General features: G+C 39.1%; 1 protein-coding gene across 1 annotated transcript in view; it reads left to right on the top strand.

Moving 5' to 3' along the window:
- Positions 1 to 26,871, top strand: part of wdr95 (WD40 repeat domain 95) — a 57,670-nt gene that overhangs the window by 2,005 nt on the left and 28,794 nt on the right. Inside the window, exons 2-14 of the mRNA XM_061878427.1 lie at positions 1,640 to 1,787; positions 4,569 to 4,646; positions 4,728 to 4,793; positions 8,059 to 8,292; positions 8,369 to 8,442; positions 8,568 to 8,660; positions 8,736 to 8,781; positions 8,871 to 8,917; positions 15,970 to 16,087; positions 16,186 to 16,255; positions 19,372 to 19,612; positions 20,867 to 20,972; positions 25,195 to 25,346. Of these exons, the coding sequence (XP_061734411.1) occupies positions 1,640 to 1,787; positions 4,569 to 4,646; positions 4,728 to 4,793; positions 8,059 to 8,292; positions 8,369 to 8,442; positions 8,568 to 8,660; positions 8,736 to 8,781; positions 8,871 to 8,917; positions 15,970 to 16,087; positions 16,186 to 16,255; positions 19,372 to 19,612; positions 20,867 to 20,972; positions 25,195 to 25,346 (1,473 nt within the window). The remainder of the gene's footprint in view (positions 1 to 1,639; positions 1,788 to 4,568; positions 4,647 to 4,727; positions 4,794 to 8,058; positions 8,293 to 8,368; positions 8,443 to 8,567; positions 8,661 to 8,735; positions 8,782 to 8,870; positions 8,918 to 15,969; positions 16,088 to 16,185; positions 16,256 to 19,371; positions 19,613 to 20,866; positions 20,973 to 25,194; positions 25,347 to 26,871) is intronic.

Raw genomic sequence — 26,871 nt, 5'->3', positions numbered from 1 at the left:
AATATGCGTTTCTCCTTGTTAAATGTTTTTTTATTCCAAAAATAAACTCAAATCGATAAATATGTAAAATCAAGGAGTTTTATAATTGCTGAATGAATTACATATTATTTTTTACCACGAAAAAAATGAAAATAACATTTTGAAACATAGTTTATCTTCAATTTCAACTCTTTAGAATTAGAAATTCAACCAAAAAATATGAAGAGAAAAACAAGCTAATTCAAATCTTTTTTTAAAAATCAAATAAAGGTATTTTTCCTGATTAAGATTAATTTTAGAATGTTGATGACATGCTTTAAATAGGTTAAAATCCAATCTGCACTTTGTTGGAATATATAACAAATTGGACCAAGCTATTTGTCTAACAAAGACAAATCATTATTTCTTTTAGATTTTCCAGAACAAAAATTTTGAAAGAAATTCAAAAGACTTTGAAGTAAGATTTAAATTTGATTCTACAGATTTTCTAGATTTGCCAGAATATATATTTTTTTAATTTTAATCATAAGTTTGAAGAAATATTTCACAAATTTTCTCCGTCAAAAAAACAGAAGCTAAAATGAAGAATTAAATTAAAATGTATTTATTATTCTTTACAATAAAAACAAAAAATTGAACATTGATTTAAATTGTCAGGAAAGAAGAGGAAGGAATTTAAAAGGTAAAAAGGTATATGTGTTTAAAAATCCTAAAATCATTTTTAAGGTTGTATTTTTTCTCTGAAATTGTCTTCCTGAAAGTAATAAGAAGCAAAGTAAAAAAAATAAATGAATTTATTTAAACAAGTGAAGACCAACTCTTTAAAATATTTTCTTGGATTTTCAAATTCTATTTGAGTTTTGTCTCTCTTAGAATTAAAAATGTCGAGCAAAGCGAGACCAGCTTGCTAGTAAATAAATACAATTTAAAAAATAGAGGCAGCTCACTGGTAAGTGCTGCTATTTTTAGAACAGGCCAGCGGGCGACTCATCTGGTCCTTACGGGCTACCTGGTGCCCGTGTTGGTGACCCTTGGGTTAGAGTGTCCGCCCTGAGATCGGTAGGTTGGGAGTTCAAACCCCGGCCGAGTCATACCAAAGACTATAAAAAAAATGGTACCCACTCAGTATCAAGGGTTGGAATTGGGGGTCAAATTACCATAAATGATTCCCGGGCGCGGCACCGCTGCTGCCCACTGCTCCCCTCACTTCCCAGGGGGTGATCAAGGGGATGGGTCAAATGCAGAGGACACATTTCACCACACCTAGTCTGTGTGTGACAATCATGTGTACTTTAACTTTAATCTTCAGGAAATTATTTAGTAATTAATACCTTTTTGTTACTGGTGACAAAGTAACAGACACATCATGTCTGACATCTTGCTTCACTTTTATCCGGAAGGAGGAGACAAGAAAACCTGCCATCGAGCGGGTTAGGTTTACAGAGTTAGTTACCATGGTAACTAACTCTGAGTTTGTCTTACCTCTCATTCTTGGAACAGAAAACCCGGAATTTGTGTTAAACATATTCAGCGTTTTCACCTAACTTTTTTTCTGGACTATCACTATTTGCTTTTTTTTTTAGTTGAACAGCTCTGTTTTGTATTGTGTTCATTTTGTCTGAGTCCCAGTAACACACACACATCCCTGACATTCTCCCAGCATTCTCTCCGAATTAGGCCGCTCAGGCAACGAGGATGAGGAGGAGCGGCCTGGATGGCTCGTGCGAGAGCAGCTCAAGAAGAACGGGCGAAGACGCTCGCTCTCCAGTCCGTCACACAGCACTATCGATCCCACTTTCAGCCTCAAGGTCTGGACTCAAGAGAAGTGATTGTGATCCTTTTTTTTTTAAATGTCAACCAAACTGACCTTTGCGTGAAGAAGGCCTCCATTGTGTAAGACTATTGATTTAAAATGTTTGTTTTAGCCTCAGGGTGTCACTAGCGTCACAGTCTCAGCACCTGACTTGCAGGAATGAGAAGCCTTGATCAAAGTGTTTTGATAAATCTGCCTAGTGATACATTTCACTTCACTATTTTTTCAAAAATTCGGTTTAATAATAATCCGATACTCAGTAAATACAGGGCCAGTATTGCCAATAATAATATGTTTATAGTGCCGGATATCACTACGGTGATTTATGCCTTCAATTTGTTGATCACGATTACAATGTCATAGACTGGTGTCCGCTGCCTCTCAATCGAAACTAAGTTAAACACCAGCTCAGCTGTAAACCTATAATGAGAACAAGTGGTATAGAACAGTGGTTCTCAAATGGGGGTACTTGTACCCCTGGGGGTACTCGAAGGCATGCCAAGGGGTACGTGAGATTTTTCAAAAACATTCTACAAATAGCAACAATTCAAAAATCCTTTATAAATATATTTATTGAATAATACTTCAACAAAATATGAATGTAAGTTCATAAACTGTGAAAAGAAATGCAACAATGCAATATTCATTTTTGTGGACATGTTCCATAAATATGGATGTTAAAGATTTCTTTTTTTGTGAAATAAAAATTTAGAATTAAGTTCCTGAATCCAGATGGATCTCTATTACAATCCCCAAAGAGAGCACTTTAAGTTGATGATTACTTCTATGTGTAGAAATCCTAATTTATAGTTGAATCACTTGTTTATTTTTCAACCAGTTTTTAGTTATTTTTATATATATTTTTGAAAAATAGTTCAAGAAAGACCACTACAAATGAGCAATATTTTGCACTGTTATACAAATTAATAAATAAGAAACTGATGACATAGTGCTGTATTTTACTTCTTTATCTCTTTTTTTCAACCAAAAATGCTTTGCTCTGATTAGGGTGTACTTGAATTAAAAAAATGTTCACAGGGGGTACATCACTGAAAAAAGGTTGAGAACCACTAGTAAAGAACATTGATGGTTGGTCATAATCAGAATAAAACACAAGAAAAAAAAATGGGTTTATCATTTTGTATCGACATAACAATACGTGAACCGTTATAATAAGACAATGTAACAATATACAGTCGTACCTCAACTTACAAGCTTAATTGGTTTTGTGACAGAGCTTTTCACTCAAAACACTTGTATCTCAAATCTACATCTCCAATTTAATCAAAAACATTTTAATTTAAATCGTACCCCTCAAAGAGCATCATTTTGATGTGTGCAATGCCTTTGAAAAAACAAACAACTTTTAGATAATACTGTATAAAAACAATACAACTGCAGTAGTTTTATGAAGAAAAACCATATTAATGTACAGCTTCTTCCTTGGAGTGTGGCCGTCTATGATATCTCCTTCAAGCTGCTTCTCCGTCATACACACCATCAGCAGCTTCACCATATTTTCATGGATACATGTTCGCCGTTTGGATATTAAAATATTCTTGGCTTGTGTTGGACTCATCCTGCTTCAATGATACGCTCGAAACGCTACGCCAAGTCCACGACATGCTCAGTCATGTTTTTGGAAATCTACTTCTTTAGTTCAATGATGATCATCTGCTTCTTCTCAGCACTGTCCATAACGATCACTTTATTCCGACCCATGCTTGGAAAACCAACGTCATGTCGATCTCTAGGTGTGAGCTAATGCTAGCGAGTACAACCCAACGTTTTGGTCGGATCTTACGGGCTTCACTTTGACTTTTGATTCACCAACTACTGGTGGGGATGCTTTTGTTTGCAATTTAAAGCATAACAATTGGCTAAGAGACATCTCTTAACTTAAAACACTCTTAAGTTGAGGTACTACTACTAGTCAGATTTATCCATCCATTTCCTACCGATTGTCCCTCTAGGGGTTGCCGGAGCCTATCACAGCTGCACTCACATTATTCCCTTTTATCCCTTATCATACGTCCAATTGTCATTATTGCAAAATTAATAATAAAATACAATTAATACTTCTGGCTCTAGTTCCAATCCTTTAGTTTTCTGCCCCTAAAACCTTCTGTGTTCAAAGATAATCAAAATACAAACAAAACAAAATATGCAACTCCCCAGAAAACAATTTTTTTGTAATGAAGAAAATAGGAAAACCCTAATTTTATCACACTGGTATCAAGCTGATTTTGATACCATCCTTGGAATTGACATGTTGACCAATCCGCCCACCCCTAAAACACTTGCAGTTTTTAGTGCAAAAGTCATAACTGTTATGCCAACTTTAATATTTACCAGCTTCTCTTGCAGTGCAGTAAACAAAACAAAAAAAGAAGTACTTTTTATATTTAAGGTGACTTTATTTGTGTTTTTAATCACTCAGAAATGGCCATCTGCCTGGTGAGTGGGCCTGAGTGGAGTGGAAAACTAATTTTCCAAATGTGTTTTTAGATATTAGTTCTACTGTGCCGCTCAAGCACGTAACTAGGAACACTTCAACATGCATGATGGATAATGGCCAACGTTATCTCCTAATGACTTCTTTTTTTCTTTCTTTTAAAAAAAAAAAATCCCTTTCCAACGGCAAGATCAATGAAAACATATCGCTTGATTGCCTCCAGAAAATGAAACTGGCATTTGAGGTACATGCATCATTTAACGACGCTGACGTTATTAATTTCTTTCAAAGTAGATTTGATTTTGTTTTCCTATCGAAAAGGATTTGGAAAAAGACGGCTTTGAGGCAATTGACGCAAAGAGTTTTGTGGGCATCGTAAAGAAATGTTTGCCAGCCACGGTAGGATTCTCTTTCATGTAATTTCACCTTCAATGACATCAATTTATGATTTTTCTTTTTCTTTTTCGTTGAATCTCACAGGACGCCGTGTTGGTTCAAGGGTTATTCAAGAAGATTGATTTCTTAGGAAAGGGAACGATCTCATGGGTAAGCAGTTATTCCGATTTGTCAGCGGGTTTTTTGGAGTATAATGTTAAAGATAAAGTACCACGGATAGTCACACACACACACTACTCCCGTCCAAAGGCAAAACCCAGTAACTCAATTTTGGTCCAAAATTTGGAGGTAAACCTCCGTTTTCATTGTCCCATTCAAAACATCAGTTCCATTGGCAGCAAAACAGGCCCACAACATAATACTACCACCACCATGCTTGACGGTAGGCCTGGTGCTCCTGGGATTAAAGGCCTCACCTTTTCTCCTCCTTACATATTGCTGGGTATTGTGGCCAACCAGCTCAATTTTTGTTTCTTCTGACTACAGAACTTTCCTCCAGAAGGTCTTATCTTTGTCCACGTGATGTCAAAAAACGAAAGATTACCTCAAAATTCTTCAGGACAACCTAAAATCATCAGCCCAGAGGTTGGATCTTGGGTGCAGTTTGGTGTTCCAACAGGACAATGACCCTAAACATACGTCAAAAGTGGTAAAGGAATGGCTAAATCAGGCTAGAATTAAGGATTTAGAATGGTCTTGACTTAAACGTGTTGACAATGCTCAAAAAGCAAGTCCATGTCAGAAAACCAACACATTTAGCTGAACTGCACCCATTTTGCCAAGAGGAGTGGTCAAAAATTCAACGAGAAGTTTGCCAGAAGCTTGTGGATGGCTACCAAAAGCGCCTTATTACAGTAAAACTTGCCAAGGGACATGTAACCAAATATTAACATTGCTGTATGTATACTTTGGACCCAGCAGATTTGGTCCCATTTTCAGTAGAGACATAATAAATTCATAAAACAACCAAACTTCATGGATATTTTTTGTGACCAACAAGTATGTTCTATCACCAAAAAAATGGGACATGCAACCAAATATTAACATTGCTGTATGTATACTTTGGACCCAGCAGATTTGGTCCCATTTTCAGTAGAGACATAATAAATTCATAAAACAACCAAACTTCATGGATATTTTTTGTGACCAACAAGTATGTTCTATCACCAAAAAAATAAGAGTTGTTTATTATAAAAAGTGATCTCAAATATTTGTAAAGACACTAAATTTGATTGAGCTTTTGTATTGGAATTAATTAGGGGTTCATAATGTTGTGGCTGTTCTATTTTCTGTTAGGATATTTTAGTTCAGGGGTTTCCAAACTATTCCCACAGAGGGCCGCACACGGAAAAATTTAAGCATGTGGGGGCCATTTTGATATTTTTCATTTTCAAACCATAACAAAATATATATATTTTTTTTTTAAATCCTTAGGGCTCCTGTGGAGCATAGAGGGTTTCAGTCACTAAAATGTTAAAAATAAGTCAAATTATTATTATTTTTTTTAATTTAATGCTTACAGTAAATCTCTATATCAACTTGAGGTTGATATAAAGTAAAAATAATAAGGTTTTATGCCTTTTCTGTCAAAGACAACTTTGTTTTTTTATAGTAAAACTGAAATATTCAGTATTATAGATAGATAGATGGATAGATCTGTATGGATTCCTTCAGGAGAGTTCCTTTAGTTAGCAATTAAAGCCCTCAAAGATCAATAATGCAGGACCCCATTGATTTAAATAATTTAATATTTTTGAGTAATCACAGTGAAAAGTTAAATAAAATCCTACTACATATATTTGAGATCCGAAAGGTTCCCCACTCATAAAGTGATACATTTTTATTAGTTTTGTTTTTTTACTTTTAACACTTAAATTTCAAGATCAACTTCCGATATATCTGTCGAGTTTAAGTTTGAACTATTATTTTGTTTGTTTTATGCTCTTTGGTCAAAACTTTGATGTTTTTATATGGCAACCACACAACATATGCAATATTTTTTCCACATAAAACATTTTAAAGTGATAATTTTTAAGTAATAATTCATTATAACATAGATTTTTTGGGGTCTTTTTTATAAAGTAAAACAAATAAGGTTGTATGCCTTTTCTGTCAAAGACAACTTTGTTTTTTTATAGTAAAACTGAAATATGCAGTATTTAGATAGATAGATAGTACTTTATTGATTGCTTCAGGAGAGTTCCTTTATTTAGCAATTAAAGCCCTCAAAGATCAATAATACAGGACACCATTGATTTAAATCATTTAATATTTTTGAGTGATCACAGTGAAAAGTTAAATAAAATCCTACTAAATATATTTGAGATCCGAAAGGTTCCCCACTCATAAAGTGATACATTTTCACAATTTTTTTTTTTTTTTTTACTTTTAACACTTAAATTTCAACTGCGATGAGGTGGCGACTTGTCCAGGGTGTACCCTGCCTTCCGCCCAATTGTAGCTGAGATAGGCGCCAGCGCCCCCCGCGACCCCGAAAGGGAATAAGCGGTAGAAAATGGATGGATGGACTTAAATTTCAAGATCAACTTCCGATATATCTGTCGAGTTTAAGTTTGAACTATTATTTTGTTTGTTTTATGCTCTTTTGTCAAAACTTTGATGATTTTATATGGCAACCAGGCTTCATGGTGGAAGAGGGGTTAGTGCGTCTGCCTCACAATACGAAGTTCCTGCAGTCCTGGGTTCAAATCCAGGCTCGGGAGCTTTCTGTGTGGAGTTTGCTTGTTCTCCCCATGAATTATTGGGTTCCCTCCGGGTACTCCGGCTTCCTCCCACTTCCAAAGACATGCACCTGGGGATAGGTTGATTGGCAACACTAAATTGGCCCCAGTGTGTGAATGTGAGTGTGAATGTTGTCTGTCTATCTGTGTTGGCCCTGCGATGAGGTGGCGACTTGTCCAGGATGTACCCCGCCTTCTGCCCGATTGTAGCTGAGATAGGTGCCAGCGACCCCAAAAGGGAATAAGCGGTAGAAAATGGATGGATGGATATGGCAACCACACAACATATGCAATATTTTTCCACATAAAACATTTAAAAGTGATAACTTTTAAGTAATAATTTATTATAACATAGATTTTTTTGGTCTTTTTTTTTTGAGCAATGGAAAAAAAAGAAAACAAAGACAAAAGGAAAAAAAAATGCCTGCATGGCAGCTTTGTGCCAACATTGCCACTTTTTCTCATTAGATTTCACATCATTCCACTTTTTTTTAAATGTTTTTTTATTTTTGCAATACTATACATTTTGCAATTTTTGCAGAATGTGTGGCGGGCCGGTAAACGATTAGCTGCGGGCCGCAAATGGCCCCCGGCCCGCACTTTGGACAGCCCTGTTTTAGTGGAACGAACATCCTCAGTAAGACAATGTCTCACTTAAACGACTCCCAACACAGAGCAACTTCGCTGCACACATGCTGCAGGAGTACACGGAGAAGGAGGAGCGAGCAAGATGCAGCAAGCGGGTCGCCTTCGCTCTGCCGGCCACCGTCACGGCCAGACGCCGCGCCGACAGCCCTGTGGTCAATATCCACCACAGCCGCGACGGCGTTGTCATGACGGTGCGAGAAGATGGAGCTGTTTCCTGCTGGAGCCCTCAACTTCAGCCTCTGAGGACCAAACGCATGTTTGTACGTTTGAACTTGTGTAACCAAAAGGTTCAGAGTAATTTATTTATTCTTTTATTGACATTTTTGTTTGACGCAGAGTGAAGCAAACAGGAAGTGGGCAAGTGACTTCTGCCTATTGGCTGAATACAACAAGCTGATCATCGCCACAGGGTAACATGGTGTGAAATAATGTACCTCATTAGATGATAACATCAGAGACTGAGCACACACGTTTTTATCTTCTTTTTCTGTGTACTTTTTCATTTTCACGGCCTCTCCGTTTTGTTACATCGCAGCAACAGAGAAATACAACTTTACGAACTTTCCACGCTGGAGCCTTACTGCCAAATCAATGCCCTGGACACAGTCCCACTGAAGATGGACTGCAGGTGCGAAACTCAACACAACACCATAAAACAACACAAACAGAGCATCAAACAAGTGATTTTTATGTTTACTCACAGCTGCACAGGCCCTGACCAGTGCTGCTTTCTCTTTGGAGACATGGAGGTGAGTCCTACTGGAACCACATCTCAGAATACATCTGTTGATTAGGACTTGATTATAATTTGCTCTAACATTTATTTCCATTTTTGTAGGGATGCATCAATATTATTTCAATATTTGCTGTTGAAGATACCCTAAGGTACCTGTCTAAATAAATACCATAACCGTGTAAAAACTGAGTATGGCCAACTAAACAATAGGCGCCATGTTTGCTACCAAGGACGTGTGCAGCTGTGCTGAGAAGCATCCATCCATCCACCCAATTTCTACCGCTTATTCCCTTTGGGGTCGCGAGGGACCATAATTGCCAACCCTACCGGATTTTCCGGGAGACTCCCGAAATTCAGCGCCTCTCCCGAAAACCTCCTGGGACGAATTGTCTCCCGAAAATCTCCCGAAATTCAGGCGAAGCTGGAGGCCACGCCTCCTCCAGCTCAATGCGGACCTGAGTGACGTGTACAAAGAGCGTGTCTGCCCAATGACGTTATAACTGTAGAATGATCGATGGCGAGTTCTTGGTTTCTTATGTGGGTTTATTGTTAGGCAGTTTCATTATCGTCCTCCCAGCGCGGTAAAACAACACACAACAGCAGTCCGAATTCGTCTACCTAAAGCAGTTCGTCTGCCAAACAGCAATATGTTGTAACACTCTTAAACAGGACAATACCGCCATCTACTGTACATGCATATGGTTAGAAAAACAAGGATGGAATATTCAACCCTCAACTCAACAATGAGTAGATGAGTGTTATATGTGTATAAATGTGTAAATAAATGAACAATGAAATTCAAGTATTTCTTTTATATATATATATATAAAATACTTGACTTGGTGAATCTATGAATCTAGCGGTAAATATACTCCTCACCTCTTAACCACGCCCCCAACAACTCCCCCCGCCTCCCGAAATCAGTGGTCTCAAGGTTGGCAAGTATGCGGGGGGCGCTGGTGCCTATCTCAGCTACAATCGGGCAGAAGGCGGTGTACACTCAGGACAAGTACCACCTCATCGCAGGGCCAACACAGATAGACAGACAACATTCACACTCACATTCACACACTAGGGCCAATTTAGTGTTGCCAATCAACCTATCCCCAGGTGCATGTCTTACCATGTTCCAAAATGGAAAATATCAGTTAGAATACAACTTAATGTTTTCTATCGACTGCAATGAGGTGGCGACTTGTCCAGGGTGTACGCCGCCTTCCGCCCGGTTGTAGCTGAGATAGGCTCCAGCGCCCACCGTGACCACCAAGTGAAAAAGCGGTTAAAAATGGATGGATGGATGTTTTCTATTGAGAATATTCAAACCCTTTATTTATTGAATTACACATGTTGAAACTAAACAATCTGGTGCATTTCCAAACAGTTAAAATTATGCACAAAGCAAAATACAGGTAATAAGTAATTTTTTTTTGGGTTGTTCTATGTGTTTTTTATTTTATTCATTGCGCCATCGGGTGCGTGTTAGAGAGCCCGCAGGTCACTTTACACTGCATGAACGTAGCAGCAAAGTGCATCAAATATGGCCGCAAGGTGCATGTCTCTGGAAGTGGAATTGTTCATTTTCCTGACAAAATAAACCCAAATGTCTAAATATAGTTTTAAACATACTCCAGCTCATGAACTTACAATAAATCTAATCAAATCAAATCAACTTTATTTATAAAGCACATTTAAAATTTAACACAGGCGTAGCCAAAGTGCTGTACAATAGGCAGGTTAAAAGATAACACAAGGAAAACGAGCAAACACTACACAACACAACACAAACAGAGCACGATAAAAAATAAATGAAGAAATAAATAAATAAAACATAGAAACAGGTTCACAGCAGGTGCATAATGGGATGCCGTAGCACAGGGGTCGGAAACCTTTTTGACCGAGAGTGCCATAAAAAAACAAATATTATAAAATGTATTTCCGTGAGAGCCATATAATATTTTTTAACACTGAATACAACTAAAAGCGTGCATTTTTAAGTAAGACCAACATTTTTAGAGTATAACAAGTCTCTTACTATTTTGAATAACATTGTTATTCTGAAGCTAACCAAAAATAAATAAAATACTTCTTACCATTCATGCGACTTCTTGAAGAGGTGCGGTAGAAAACGGATGGATGGATTAAAATGCATGAGAATGTTTTATATTTTGAATGTTATTTTTAAGCGGAATGATTAATTACTTGTCGTGTTAAGCAATGTCAGCTAAAATTGATCTGAGAGCCAGATGCAGTCATCAAAAGAGCCACATCTGGCTGGAGAGCCATAGGTTCCCTACCCCTGCCATAGCAGGATGGAGATCACAGAATCTTCAAAGCCATGGAATAAAAGTGTGTTTTTAAGAGTGATTTATAAACAAGAAGAGAGGTGCCCTGTCTAACACTCAAAGTTAAGTCGTTCCAGAACTTTGGAGCAGCGGTGGCGAAAGCTCTGTCACCTCTAAGCTTCAGCCTTGTGTCAGGGAGCGTCAACAGCAGATGATCGTAGAGCACAGGGGGCCAGTGTAGGAACGCTAGTATAGGGGTAATGTGCTCACGCCTGCGGGTCTGTGTTAGCAGACGAGCAACTCTGCTGCTTTCATGTTTTAGTGCAGAATTAAAACATGCTTTTATCTCGTCAAAGTATAATTTTGCGGCCGTATTTGATGCACTTTGCTGCTACGTTCATGCATGTATTAAGTGACCTGCAGGCTCTCTATCACGTAAAATAAAAAACACATAGAACAACCCAAAAAAATACTTATTACCTGTATTTTGCTTTTTGCATGATTTTAACTGTTTGGAAATGCACCAGATCGTTGAGTTTGAATAATTGTAATTCAATAAATGAAGGGTTTGAATGTTCTCGAAGGAAACACTGAGTATTATTCTAACTGATTGTGGAGGGGAGCGTGGCCTATAGTGTGTGCCAGGACCGGCCTCGAAGACAGCGACAGGTGCTTAGATGGCCCAGGTGGGCCTTGTCATCTAATCACCTGTCGCCCTTTATTAGCAGCAGCCGGGAGGAGAGAGGTTCTGGGAGCTGGAGCGAGAGCGTGAGTGAGAGTGAGCGTGATGTGACGGACACAGACGAAAGACAATTGCTGGAAAGCAGCCCGCTGAACTATTGCAAAATAAAACTGTATTGTAACCCTGATCTGGGCTCGCATGTCAGTGATTGGTGGTCCGAAGAACCCCCTGGAGGGCAACCTCAACACTGATCTTTCCATTTTGGAACATGTTAAGACATGCTGAATGGCAACACTACATTGTCCCAAGTGTGTGAATGTGAGTGTGAATGTTGTCTATCTGTGTTGGCCCTGCGATGAGGTGGCGACTTGTCCAAGATGTACCCTCCTTTACCCCCGAGTGCAGCTGGGTAAGGCACCAGTCACTCCCCACTCCCCCAAGAGGGAAACGCGGTAGAAAAATGGATGGATGTTAAGTGAATAAGTGTACTTTTTTTTAGTTATTTCCCCATATTTCTGCACAATAACTCAGGTATGAGGACACAGGCGAGCAGTAAAGAATATAGAGTGATTTTTTATCCATAGCATCTATCCATCCATCGATTTTCTACCGCTTGTCCCTTTTGGGGTTGTGGGGGATGCTGGAGCCTATCTCTGCTGCATTCGGGCGGAAGGCGGGGTACACCCTGGACAAGTCGCCATCTGTCCAGGAACATATTTTGCTTTATTCATTATTAAAGTATTTCTTGCCACTTTATGTTGTATATTTTTAATATGCGATTTCCAGTTCATTTTATTGTCTATTATTACACCCAAAATTTGGTTTCTTTTATTCTTTTTAATGTTTGCGTGTTTGATTTTCTCTTCTATCGTTGCCAAATATAATTATTTGGTCTGTTTTTGTCAAACTATCTCTTAAGTGTACTAATTTATTCGGTTATTAATTGTATTAGCTTCTGTGTGCTCTGTCCCTAAACAAAAGGCAGACTTTGTGTCATGGCACAAGACAATGTAGCGTGTGAAGGTGAGCCTTCATATCCCACACTGGTCTTCGTTCCAGGTTGTTGGGGAAGCGATTTCCACAATTCACGTGGCTGGAGCAGCCGCATGCTCCTCCACAAGGTGCTGCACCACAAACACAAAGTTGGTAGCAAGCATGGCGCCCTGTAGTCACGTGAGTGCCTTTTGAACGGTCATTGAGGAAATAGCCTGAAACTGGGTTGGCCATACTCTTTCTACACGGATGATAAGTACCAATTTTTTGCACAAATGCACATTTACATCTGATTTATTTTCACCCCTTGAAAAAAGCCTGCATTGTCCTGCCTTTTCCCTGCGTAGCTTTTCTGTATGAAATACACCAACACGTAATACCAGGCTGAATTAGACTCAGCAATTTTATTTTACCTTCGTAGGTAGCAGTAACACTTTTCATACGGTCTAAAAAAGCCGGCATTTTCCCGACATTTTGTGTATAAAAGGCACCACCACTGAAATTACCTCAATATTCTACCTTTATTGTAGTATCAGTAACTCCTTTTATGTTGGCTGTAAAAGCTGGTATTTTCCTGCCTTTATTCTGTGTCACTATTATTTGGAAAAGGCACAGACTTGGACAAATACACAAAATAGACAAGGCAATTTTCCATGTTTTGAGGTATTATAAGATACCTCTTTTATGCTGCCTGTAAAAGTTTTGCTATTCTGTATAAAAGGTACCAACACAATAAGGGGGCTTTCTCGCTCCGACAATTGTCTGCTTTCATACAGTAGGTATAGGTACAGTAGGTACTATCAACATTTTCCTACCCTTTTTTCTGTGTCAATATTCTGTGTAAAAGGCGTCGACACTGAACGGGGGATGGGTTTGACCATGCGAATTCTGGCCTCTAAAAGTAACATTTTTACCTGTAACACCCTTTTCCATAATCGGCTCCCATGCACAAAAAGCGGACAAATTAGACCAGACAATTTTCCTTCTTTTGAGGTATTATAAAATGCCTCTCTTATGCTTCGCTATTCTGTATAAAAGGCACCAACACAATAAGGTGGAAAACTCTTCCCGGCAATTGTCTGCTTTCATACAGTAGAAATAGGTTCAGTAGGTACTATCAACATTTTCCTACCCTTTTTTCTGTGTCAATATTCTGTGTAAAAGGCGTCGACACTGAACGGGGGATGGGTTTGACCATGCGAATTCTGGCCTCTAAAAGTAACATTTTTACCTGTAACACCATTTTCCATAATCGACTCCCATGCACAAAAAGCGGACAAATTAGACCAGACAATTTTCCTTCTTTTGAAGTATTATAAGATGCCTCTCTTATGCTTCACTATTCTGTATAAAAGGCACCAACACAATAAGGTGGAAAACTCTTCCCGGCAATTGTCTGCTTTTATACAGTAGAAATAGGTTCAGTAGGTAGTATTAACAGTTTCCTACCCTTTTTCCTATGTCAATATTCTGTGTAAAAGGCGACGACACTGAACGGGGTATGGGTTTGACCATGCAAATTCTGGCCTCTTAAAGTAACATTTTTACCTGTAAAACCATTTTTCATAATTGGCACCAATGCGCAAAAGGCGGACAAATTAGACAAGACAATTTTCCCTTCTTTTCAGGTATTATAAGATGCCTCTCTTATGCTTCGCTATTCTGTATACAAGGCACCAACACAATAAGGTCGAAAACTCTTCCCGGCAATTGTCTGCTTTCATACAGTAGGAATAGGTACAGTAGGTAGTATTGACAGTTTCTTACCGTTTTTTCTATGTCAATATTCTGTGTAAAAGGCGACAACACTGAACGGGGTACGGGTTTGACCATGCAAATTCTGGCCTCTTAAAGTAACATTTTTACCTGTAAAACCATTTTTCATAATCGGCACCAATGCGCAAAAGGCGGACAAACTAGACAAGACAATTTTCCCTTCTTTTGAGGTATTATAAGATGCCTCCCTTATGCTTTGCTATTCTGTATACAAGGCACCAACACAATAAGGTGGAAAACTCTTCCCGGCAATTGTCTGCTTTCATACAGTAGAAATAGGTACAGTAGGTAGTATTAACAGTTTCCGACCCTTTTTTAAATGTCAATATTCTGTGTAAAAGGTGACGACACTGAACGGGGTACGGGTTTGACCATGCAAATTCTGGCCTCTTAAATTAACATTTTTACCTGTAAAACCATTTTCCATAATCGGCACCAATGCGCAAAAGGCGGACAAATCAGACAAGACAATTTTCCCTTCTTTTGGGGTATTATAAGATGCCTCTCTTATGCTGCCTGTAAAAGTTTTGCTATTCTGTATAAAAGGCACCAACACAATAAGGGGGCGTTCTTGTTCCGACAATTGTCTGCTTTCATACAGTAGGTATAGGTACAGTAGGTACTATCAACATTTTCCTACCCTTTTTTTTGTGTCAATATTCTGTGTAAAAGGCGCCAACACTGAACGGGGTATGGGTTTGACCATGCAAATTTTGGCCTCTTAAAGTAACATTTTTATCTGTAAAACCATTTTCCATAATCGGCACCAATGCGCAAAAGGTGGACAAATTAGACAAGACAATTTTCCCTCCTTTTGAAGTATTATAAGAAGCCTCTCTTATGCTGCCTGTAAAAGTTTCACTATTCTGTATAAAAGGCACCAATACAATAAGGGGGCAAACTACTCCTGGCAAATGTCTGCTTTCATACAGTAGCTATAGGTACAGTAGGTAGTATCAACATTTTCCTATCCTTTTTTCTGTCAGTATTCTGTGTAAAAGGCATCGGCACTGAACGGGGTATGGGTTTGACCATGCAAATTCTGGCCTCTTAAAGTAACATTTTTACCTGTAACACCATTTTCCATTAACGGCACCCATGCACATAAGGCGCACAAAATAGACCAAACAATTTTCCACCTTTTGAGGTATTATAAGATGCCTCATTAACATTGCTTGTACAAGTCTGTGCTGTCTGCTGTTTTTCCTTTCTATTCTACATAAAAGCTACCAAGATGAAACAGGGTGGACAAAGTCGACCAGGCAAATCTCCACTTTTGTAAATCGCACCAGTAAGTGCTCTTTCACTGCCTGTAAAATGCTGACTATTTCCACTTTTTTTTGTTGTTGTTAATCTTTTGTATAAAAGGCGCAACAGGAAAATAGTGATTTTATTTCAACCGAGCACTTTTCCGCCTTCATCGTTAGAAAAGAAATGAACCACTTTTATACTGCTTGTGTTCCTGTAGGATATGGAATAAATCTCCAAAGACGGGAAGGATGCCCAACGTAGCGATCGGCACTGCAGTCCTTTCACCGAACGTAACGTTTGTGCGATGGAAGGTTCATCAGGACTGGGTGACACGGGTATATTACCTGTGGTCTTTTTTTTTTTCCCCACACCGGAACATTGTCAAGTTACAGCAAGTTTTATTTTCTGATTCTGCCTCCTTAACCTTGTTCAGGTCAAATATCTTCCATGTTTGAAAGCTGTCATCTCCTCATCAAGCGAGGAGACCTCATCTCTTGTAATAGGTACAAAAACAACGCATTTTTAATTTGTTGTTTATAAAATTATATATGTACAGTACAGGCCAAAAGTTTGGACTCATCTTCTCCTTCAATGCGTGTTCTTTATTTTCATGACTATTTACATTGTAGATCAGGGGTCCCCAAACTACGGCCCGCGACCTGGTTACGTCCCGTCACCGTCCAAAATCCGGCCCTCGGGAAGTCCCAAGTTAAATAAAAAAAAAAGTTGTTTAATTTTATTTGTAATTTAAATTTTTTTAAATCGGTCCTTTCTAATTCATTTTACTCTTGTTACTGACGGTGTCTCCTAACCGACCAAGCAAATCATATTGTCGAAAAATGCATTTTCTCATAGATAATGTGACATTAGCAGCAAGTGCGCACTCTTTCAGTCAATTAGTGCGTGAAAAAAAAAAAATAAAAAATTATATATATATATATATATATATATATGTAAATATATGTATGTATGTAAATACTATAAAAACTGTACCACTTTTTATATTTTCCTTTGTTTGTTTTTTATTGAAGCCACATGGTGGTTAACGTTCTGGAGACTTGTGTATGCGTGTAAATGTTAATAAATGAATATATATATATATATATATATATATATATATATGTATATATATATATATATATATATATATATATTAGAGATGCGCGGTTTGCGGTCTAATCGGCGCAGTCCGCGGCTAAACCGCGGGTCGAGCGGGTGACATGACGAAAAAATAGATTTTGAATAGATTCGGGCGGGTGGCGGTTGAACCATTTGGAAATATATGATATACATGGTTCAGAGATCGGTAACTTTTACCGTTCAAAGAGAAATTTTGGATCCGTGTCACAAAGCGAAGAAGACATTAGTTGACGTAAACATTATCAAGAATGTCTGCCGGCCGTCACTCAGCTAATAAGTATTAGGACGTGCTATGAAGCCTTTGCCTTTGTCACCTTCTACAGCATGTACAATTTACCTGGATGTCCAGCAATATGTTGTGCATGGCTTCCACTGGCACACGCACACGACTGCAAGGCGTACTGGGTGACACAGAGTACACTAATGGTTGTGATATAAACAATGTTAACACTCTTACTAATATGCGCCACGCTGTGAAGCCACACCAGACAAGAATGACAAACACATTTCAGGAGAACATCCTCACAGTAACACAACATAAACGCAACACAACAAATACCCAGAATCCTTTGCATCCATGACAAATCCTGAATATATTTTACACCCCCCCAACCCCCCCCCCCCCCCACCCCTGTGAGGATGTTCTCCCGAAATGTGTTTGTCATTCTTGTTTGGTGTGGCTTCACAGCGTGGCGCATATTAGTAAGAGTGTTAAAATTGTTTATATCACAACCATTAGTGTACTCTGTATCACCCAGTATGCCCTTCAATCTTGTGCATGTGTTTGCGTAAGTTGAAAACAGCATGTTGCTGGACTGGCAAACGGTTTGTACATGTTGTTGAAGAAGGCAATGGCTTCACAGCACGTCTTTATTCCCATTATCTGAATGAGCACCATTGGACATTTGCGTGAACGTTAGCGGCTCCCATTGCCTTCTTTGCTTTGTGACACGGGTCAAACTAGCTCTTTTAGTGGTAAAGGTCGCCGACTCCGGATATATAACAACGGGCGGTTGGCGGGCGGTTGGGGTTCTGATAAAATGTTGGTTCGGGTGGATGGCGGGGGGATGACGACTTTAGTGATGCGGTTGCGGATGATATAATTGCCTATACGCGCATCTCTAATATATATATATATATATATATATATGTGTGTGTGTGTGTGTGTGTGTGTGTATATATGTACATACACAGCCCGGCCCCCGGCCAAATTGTTCTAACCCAATGCGGTCTCCGAGTCAAAAAGTTTGGGGACCCCTGTTATAGATTGTCACTGAAGGCATCAAAACTATGAATCAACACATGTGGAGTTATGTACTTAACAAATAAAGGAGAAATAACTGAAAACATGTTTTATATTGTAGTTTCTTCAAAATAGCGTTTTGCACACTCTTGGCATCCTCTCGATGAGCTTTGAGAGGGAGTCACCTGAAATGGTTTTCACTCCACAGGTGTCATAGTTTTGATGCCTTCAGTGACAATCTACAATGTAAATAGTCATGGAAATAAAGAAAACACATTGAAATGAGAAAGTTTGTCCAAACTTTTGGCCTGTACTGTATGTGATTACATATCGTGTTTTTCGGACTATAAGTCACAGTTTTTTTCATAGTTTGGCCGGGGGTGCGACATATACTTTGGAGCGACTTATGTGTGAAATTATTAACACATTACCGTAAAATATAAAATAATATTATTTATCTCATTCGCGGAAGAAACTAAGAAAATGTCAGCAATCGTCATTCACACGTGGACCAATAAGAATTTGGCAGGGGAGAAAAGAAGTGCATTGTGGGTCATGGAATGCTAACTGCTATATGCTACTGCCGTAGCTATTAAAATGGATCATGTCATCGTTGGCGGTAACTTATAAAAACTGAGACGGGCTGAACAAAAATGGCACCGAAAAGGAAATCATGTACTGCAGATTACAAGCTGGATGTAGTGAAATTTGCAGCAGAAAACGACAAGAGGAAGCGACGCATACCTTTGGAGTTGGCAGAGTTGTTTGGAAGCGACATCGAGGAAAAAGATTTCATCGGCTTTATCGATTAGGGGTGACAGATTGTTTGGTAAACGTATAGCATGTTCTATATGTTATAGTTATTTGAATGACTCTTACCATAATATGTTACGTTAACATACCAGGCACCTTCTCAGTTGGTTATTTATGCGTCATATAACGTACACTTATTCAGCCTGTTGTTCACTATTCTTTATTTATTTTAAATTGCCTTTCAAATGTCTATTCTTGGTGTTGGATTTTATCAAATACATTTCCCCCTTATACTCCAGTGCGACTTATATATGTTTTTTCCTTCTTTATTATGCATTTTTGGCCTGTGCGACGTATACTCCGGAGCGACTTATAATCCGAAAAATACGGTACAAATATACAAAATACATAAAAAAAACCTAAATAAACTTTTCTTTTTAATAATGACCTTTAACATAACAAGGCACCTTTTTGCTTCCAAAGGCTGTGTGCTGCCTCAAACAAACGTCCAACAGGAACTGAGTGAGATCCAAGAGGCCTGCTATGAAGGAAAGACCCCAAAGGTCCAACTGAGCTGGACGCCACAGCTCCGGGCGTCATGCGACCAGACAGTGTTTGCCATCCACAAAGGCGTGGAGACCTTTGACCTTTGTGAAAAACTCAGCCTGCTGGTTACTGGAGGAATGGACAGACTCATACGCATGTGGAACCCTCATTTTTCTGGGTGGGCCTGACATCACGTCACTGTAGCCTAATAAGCCACCTCAGTTTAGTTCAGCGCCAAATTGTACTGCTTTGTCATGTCTTGTCCTTCAATTTTGCTATACAGTGGGGCAAAAAAGTATTTAGTCAGCCACCGATTGTGCAAGTTCTCCCACTTAAAAAGATGACAGAGGTCTGTAATTTTCATCATGGGTACACTTCTACTGTGAGAGACAGAATATGAAAAAAAAAATCCAGGAATTCACATTGTAGGAATTTTAAAGAATTTATTTGTAAATTATGGTGGAAAATAAGTATTTGGTCAATCTTTCAAAGCTCTCACTGATGGAGGGAGGTTTTGGCTCAAAATCTCACGATACATGGCCCCATTCATTCTTTCCATAACACGGATCAATCGTCCTGTCCCCTTAGCAGAAAAACAGGCCCAAAGCATGATGTTTCCACCCCCATGCTTCACAGTAGGTGTGGTGTTCTTAGGATGCAACACAGTATTCTTCCTCCTCCAAACACGACGAGTTGAGTTTATACCTAAATGGATACATGGATGATACAGCAGAGGATTGGGAGAATGTCATGTGGTCAGATGAAACCAAAGTATAACTTTTTGTATAAACTCAACTCGTAGTGTTTGGAGGAAGAGTTGCATCCAAAGAACATCATACCTACTGTGAAGCATGGGGGTGGAAACATCATGCTTTGGGGCTGTTTTTCTGCTAAGGGGACAGGATGATTGATCCGTGTTAGGGAAAGAATGAATGGGGCCATGTATCGTGAGATTTTGAGCCAAAACCTCCTTCCATCAGTGAGAGCTTTGTATGGTTGACCAAATACTTGTTTTCCACCATAATTTACAAATCAATTCTTTAAAATTCCTACAATGTGAATTCCTGGATTTTTTTTTCACATTCTGTCTCTCACAGTTGAAGTGTACCTATGATGAAAATTACAGATCTCTGTCATCATTTTAAGTGGGAGAACTTGCACAATCGGTGGCTGACTAAATACTTTTTTGACCCACTGTAAATCCCTGATAATTTAAAGAAAAATATTAACTTTGTAGTGTCAACAAGCCGCACCAGACCCAGTCCAAAATTCAATGCATTCTTCCCTTGTCCCTACCGTCACCGTTCCCAAAGTGTTAAGGAAGTCAACCAAGTCCTTTTCTGCCTAATGCTACCATCTATCAAACAAACGGTGATAAAAACGCAATCTCCATGTCAAGGTAAAACTTTTAAAAGTGTTTCTTTTCTTTCAGGAAGCCCACTGGGATCCTGAAAGGTCATTGTGCTCCTGTCACTTACCTCTGCATCTCAGCGAAAGACAGTCAGATGTTCTCGGTCTCCGTCGACAACACAGCTAAAGTGGGTGCACTAATGCGTTTCTGAGTCATGTGGAAGCTTTTCTCTCACATTCACTTGAACAACGCATTACCCTGTCAATCTCTAGCACAGTCATTCCCAAACAGTGTGCCGAAGCCACGGCACATTGGTGTGTCGTGAGAGATCATCAGGTGCGATGCGGAACATTATCCAATTTGAATGCAGCTCGTTGGCTTGTTGCCATTTATTAGCGGAGTCAAAACCGCCAAAGTAGCGTGAGCTAATTCAAGTGAAATGATTGAATTTTGTAACAAATTCCCTCAATTGTATTTGTTTTATTTTAACATAATGTGTGCTTTACCTGGGCAGCCCGGTGGAAGAAGGGTTAGTGCATCTGCCTCACAATACAAAGGTTCTGAGTTCAATCCCGGGCTCGGGATCTTTGTTGAGTTTGCATGTTCTCCCCGTGACTGCGTGGGTTCCCTCCGGGTACTCCGGCTTCCTCCCACCTCCAAAGACATGCACCTGGGGATAGGTTGATTGGCAACACTAAATTGGTCCTAGTGTGTGAATGTGAGTGTGAATGTTGTCTGTATATCTGTGTTGGCCCTGCAATGAGGTGGCGACTTGTCCAGGGTGTACACCACCTTCCTTCCGAATGCAGCTGAGATAGGCTCCAGTGACCCCCGCTACCCCAAAAAGGGACAAGCAGTAGAAAATGCATGGCTGGATGGTGTGCTTTACCTGCTACATGTCTTATCTGTGTAGTTTTAGCCATAGTATTGTTTTTAATATTTACTAATTATTGAATTTGTCTTCAAGCACAGATCAAAATTGGCAACCATAAATCGTGAGGCATTTACTGCAATGTCAAAAAAGTTTTCTATTCTATTCTGACCTAATTTCAAATGAAGGCACGCTCTATGTAATATGTAACATTCTAAATTGTTCTTCGAGTGCAATAAGAAATGCATGTTTAATTTATCATAGGATTTTCTGTTAAAAGGAAGCCAATAATGACTTTTTGTCGTGAAATTTAATTTGGAAAGTATCAATACCCCAGCCGGCACAAGACATTAAAACGACTTTTATAATCTGTTAAATTAGGTCCAGACATTGAGCCACTCAAACATAATGTTGAAATAACATGCTTTAACATTTATTCAATGTCAGGTTGTGACGTCAATTTGACAATTGGGATTTGGTCATTTCCCAACAAACAATGTTGGACATCAGCATTCTCTCAATTTACAAATACAACTTTTTTTTCAACATTGTTTCAAAGTCAGTTTTAAAGGACACATACGTATAATCAACTTTGTATCAATGTCTTGTGCCTGTTGGGATACATTTTGGTATCGGTAGTACCAGTATCGAAATGTTGCTATCAGGACAACCGTAATACATGTACATTCAACTGCTTGGCACTCAGCATCAAGGGTTGGAATTGGGGGTTAAATCACCCCAAAAAAATTCCGGGCTCGGCCACCGCTGCTGCTCACTGCTCCCCTCACCTCCCAGAGGGTGATCAAGGGTGATGGAACGCTTCGCCAAACCAGAGTTTGGAGACGTTTCTAAGTGGAACAACAGGATAATCAGCAATTTAATGTACTATCAGGACTCTTCTTCAACCAGTACCGAAATGTTGGTATCAGGACAACCGTAGTACTGCTAGGCACTCGGCATCAAGGGTTGGAATTGGCGGTTAAATCACTCAAAATTATTTCCGGGCGCGGCCACCGCTGCTGCTCACTGCTCCCCTCACCTCCCAGAGGGTGATCAAAGGCGATGGGTCAAATGCAGAGAATAATTTTGCCACACCTAGTGTGTGTGTGACAATCATTGGTACTTTAACTTTAACTTTAACATGCACATCTGCTGTATTTGTGGTGGCAGGGATAAAATGTATTTTAGACGTGGGGCTTGTGTACGGGGGGCGTCGCCCGAAGGAGGCATGACATGAAGGGATTAGGTGCATGTATAGAGTAAAATGAATACATGGAAAGCAAACTGTTAATACTTTATGTACGAAATAACAAAAATAAAAGTCTACAAAAAATATATCATTCAATGATTTAGTTTAATGTTTAAACACGAAAGATCAACAGAAAGAAGTTGTAATATGTTTTTTTCTATCACCAGGCTCCTTTAGTTTAGATTTGTTTTATTTTATTTGCCTATAATTCATATTGCCGTTTGGAAGCCAACTCTTTCCCGCTATCTGCATCCAACTGTTTCAACCAGTTGGTTAAAAACCAACTGGTTTTTAAATGCTTGGATAACTCTGCTCCCCAATTGCTCTGCAAGGCAATTAAAAGACTGCAAAGTGGTACCATATGTACCACCCGAGCAATGTCAAAAGGCAACTGTTGTGTTCCATTCCGTAGAACACATTTTGCCTCGACTGCTTTTTCAATAAAAGGACCACAACTATTGAACTCTCTACCTGAGACTTCGAAAAGTATACCTGCACTTGTCACTTTCTGAAAACAAACAAAATTATTGAGGAACAATCGTGTTCCCATGTTTAGTTTTTAGTAATTTTTACTACCGTATTATTCGGATTATAAATCGCAGTTTTTTCCATAGTTTGGCCGGGGGTGCGACATATACTCCGGAGCAACTTATGTGTGAAATTATTAACACATTACCGTAAAATATCAAATAATATTATTTATCTCATTTGCAGAAGAGACGAAGAAAGTGTCAGCAATCGTCACACACATCAGCAATCGTCACACACACGTGAACCAATAAGAACTCGGTGGGGGAGGGTCATGGCAGAAGTGCATTGTGAGTCATGGAATGCTAACTGCTATATGCTACTGCCGTAGCTTTTAAAATGGATCATTTCAACGTTGGCGGTAACTTATAAAAACTGAGAAGGGCTGAACAAAAATGGCACCGAAAAGGATATCATGTACTGCAGATTACAAGCTGGACGTAGTGAAATATGCAGCAGAAAACGACAAGAGGAAGCGGCGCATACCTTTGAAGTTGGCAGACTTGTTTAGAAGCGACATCGAGGAAAATAATTTCATCGGGTCGTGCGCAACCCGAGGGTCCCTGGTTCAATCCCCACCTAGTACCAACCTCGTCACGTCCGTTGTGTCCTGAGCAAGACACTTCACCCTTGCTCCTGATGGGTGCTAGTTAGCACCTTGCATGGCAGCTCCCTCCATCAGTGTGTGAATGTGTGTGTGAATGGGTAAATGTGGAAGTAGTGTCAAAGCGCTTTGAGTACCTTGAAGGTAGAAAAGCGCTATACAAGTACCACCCATTCATCATTTATCATTTATTTATCGATTAGGAGTGCCAGATTGTTTGGTAAACGTATAGCATGTTTTATACGTTATAGTTATTTGAATGACTCTTACATTAATATGTTACGTTAACATACCAGGCACCTTCTTATTTGGTTATTTATGCGTCATATAACTTACACTTACTTATTCAGCCTGTTGTTCACTATTCTTTATTTATTTTAAATTGCCTTTCAAATGTTTATTCTTGGTGTTGGATTTTATCAAATAAATTTCCCCCAAAAATGCGACGTATATATGTTTTTTTCCTCCTTTATTGTACATTTTCGGCCGGTGCGACATATACTCCGGAGCGACTTATAACCCGAAAAATACGGTAATTGTTTTTTATCTAGTCTGCACTTTGTCTGTGTTATTATTATTATTGGCTTTTATCTAGTTTGCACATTGTCTGTATTATCTCTATTATCATTATTATTGACTCTTCTTTGCCTTATTCTATTTTTTATTTTCCTATTTTATTGATGTTGGATCTGTGTTGTTGTTGTTGGGGACATGTGTTGTAATTTAGCTTTGGCTACAAACACTATGATGCATATTTTGGATAACTGTTTCAGATGTCCATGTTTTTGTATCCGTCCCTATTTCAAATAAACCTTTATAGATAAAAAAAAAAAGGCTTGTCGGCGCATCTGACTGCTTATTGGTCAGCAGCTGCATGGTCTCAATCATTGCAGTGCAAGGCGGCGTAACCTTTGCAAGAAAAAGCAGTGCCGATCTATGAGCATGTGGGCGGTCTACAGGGAAAATGAGACATGTCCCTCTTTTCTCCCCAAATTACATTCCTAATAATAAATGAATTCATGGAGAACACTGAATCATCAGTGATGTATAGTAACACACCCTGCTTCTACATAGACTGGTTTATGTTAACTCAATTCACACTTTTCTTCTGTGGTTTTGACTAGAATATTCTCCCTTTTGCTTGACGTGCATTTCAGATCTGGGCCGTCCAGGAGCAATGCTGTTTGTTCACAGCAGAATCCAAAGACAGTGGCATACACGGTGACATAACGGCTTGCTTGTATTTTGCCGCTGTGAGGTCAATGTACATCGTGGCGGACTCTGTGGCCGTGCTCGCTCTCAAGTCCAGGTTTGTTGAAGTTGAACCATCATCCTTAATATTGAAAAGGATATGAAGAAAAAAAGTTAAGCCAAAGGACACCATTTTACAACAAGGGTATCCTTGTTGTAAAATGGTGTTTATAAGTAGTAACGATGTTACAGATACTCTATAAATCATTAATAAACAATTACTTAAACATTAGGTCAGTGTCATTTTTAGGTAATCCCACATTTAAATCGTATACATATTTTAGTAAATTTTGTTATGTCTTAAAGTGTTAACAACTAGTTGATAATCATGTATAAGCTATTTATCAATCATTCATAAGGGGGTTCTTATTATAAAGTTGAAAAAACTGAGCAGGTACAGTGGAACCTCAATTTACATACTTAATTGTTTTTTAACAGGGTTCATCAATACAAAAATGTGTATAGTGAAGCACATTCATCCAGGAGAAACAATGTCAATATGAATAATGGGTTCCAGCATTGACAAAAGTCACTATTTTAGTTAAGGTCTGTTCACTTTGAACACAATATAAAGTGCTATACAGTATTGTATATCAAACTGACCGACGGCAAGCAGTAAGGGTGGGCTCAAACACATCCCCGATGCTTACCATCAACACCGGGGCCCCACAGGGATGTGTGTTGAGCCCTTTCCTGTACACACTCTACACCAATGACTGCCGTAGCATCTCACCCACCACAACATACTTAAAATACTCAGATGACACAGCCATTCTCGCACTCCTCTCCAACAGTCAATCCACCCTGGACTATCAAAACACAGTCAAACATTTCACAGTCATGCACAGCCAGTTATCTGGAAATCACTGTCAATAAAACAGAAGAAATATGGTTCAACCCCCCCTCACCTCAGCACCCCATCATCATAAAAACACAAACAGTCAAAACAGTTGACACTTTTAAATACCTGGGTGTAACTTTGGACAACAAACTCCCCTTTGATCAGCACACCACGGACATTCAAAAAAGAAGTCAACAAAGACTGTCAGCCATCGAGAAAACTCAAAGGACTATACGTTGCACCTCATCTCCTGCTATTACTTTACCAAAGCATTGTTCAACCCATCCTTATGTACTGTTCCACATGTTTTTTCACCATGCTTTCTGTAACCAACCGGACCAAACACACATGCATTACAAACATAGCAGCTAAAATCCTCGGCCTACCCACACCAAACATTTCCGATATAAACCACAGGTCCATCACTCGACTGGCAAACACAATAGTCCAGGATATCAGTCACCTGCTACACAAATACATAATCCCACTACCATCAGGGCGCAGGTACAGAACAATCAAATTCCGGAGGGCCCGCCTCAGGAAAAGCCTTATCCCTGCAGCTATAGCCGCCCTAAACAGCAGACCTGGCCAACCCGTCTGATAAAGCCTGTAAATGTGTTGGTCATGTATGATGTCTTTTTGTTATTTTTGTTTTGTGATGTGCAATGTCTATATGTTTAAATGTACGGCAGTGAAAATTAATTTCCCCATGGGGACCAATAAATCTAAATTTAAAAATCTA

This window comes from Nerophis ophidion, linkage group LG18, assembly GCF_033978795.1.
Source record: "Nerophis ophidion isolate RoL-2023_Sa linkage group LG18, RoL_Noph_v1.0, whole genome shotgun sequence".
NCBI lineage: Eukaryota > Metazoa > Chordata > Actinopteri > Syngnathiformes > Syngnathidae > Nerophis > Nerophis ophidion.
Note: the sequence above shows the minus strand (reverse complement) of the source record. Positions and strands in the feature narration are given on the sequence as shown.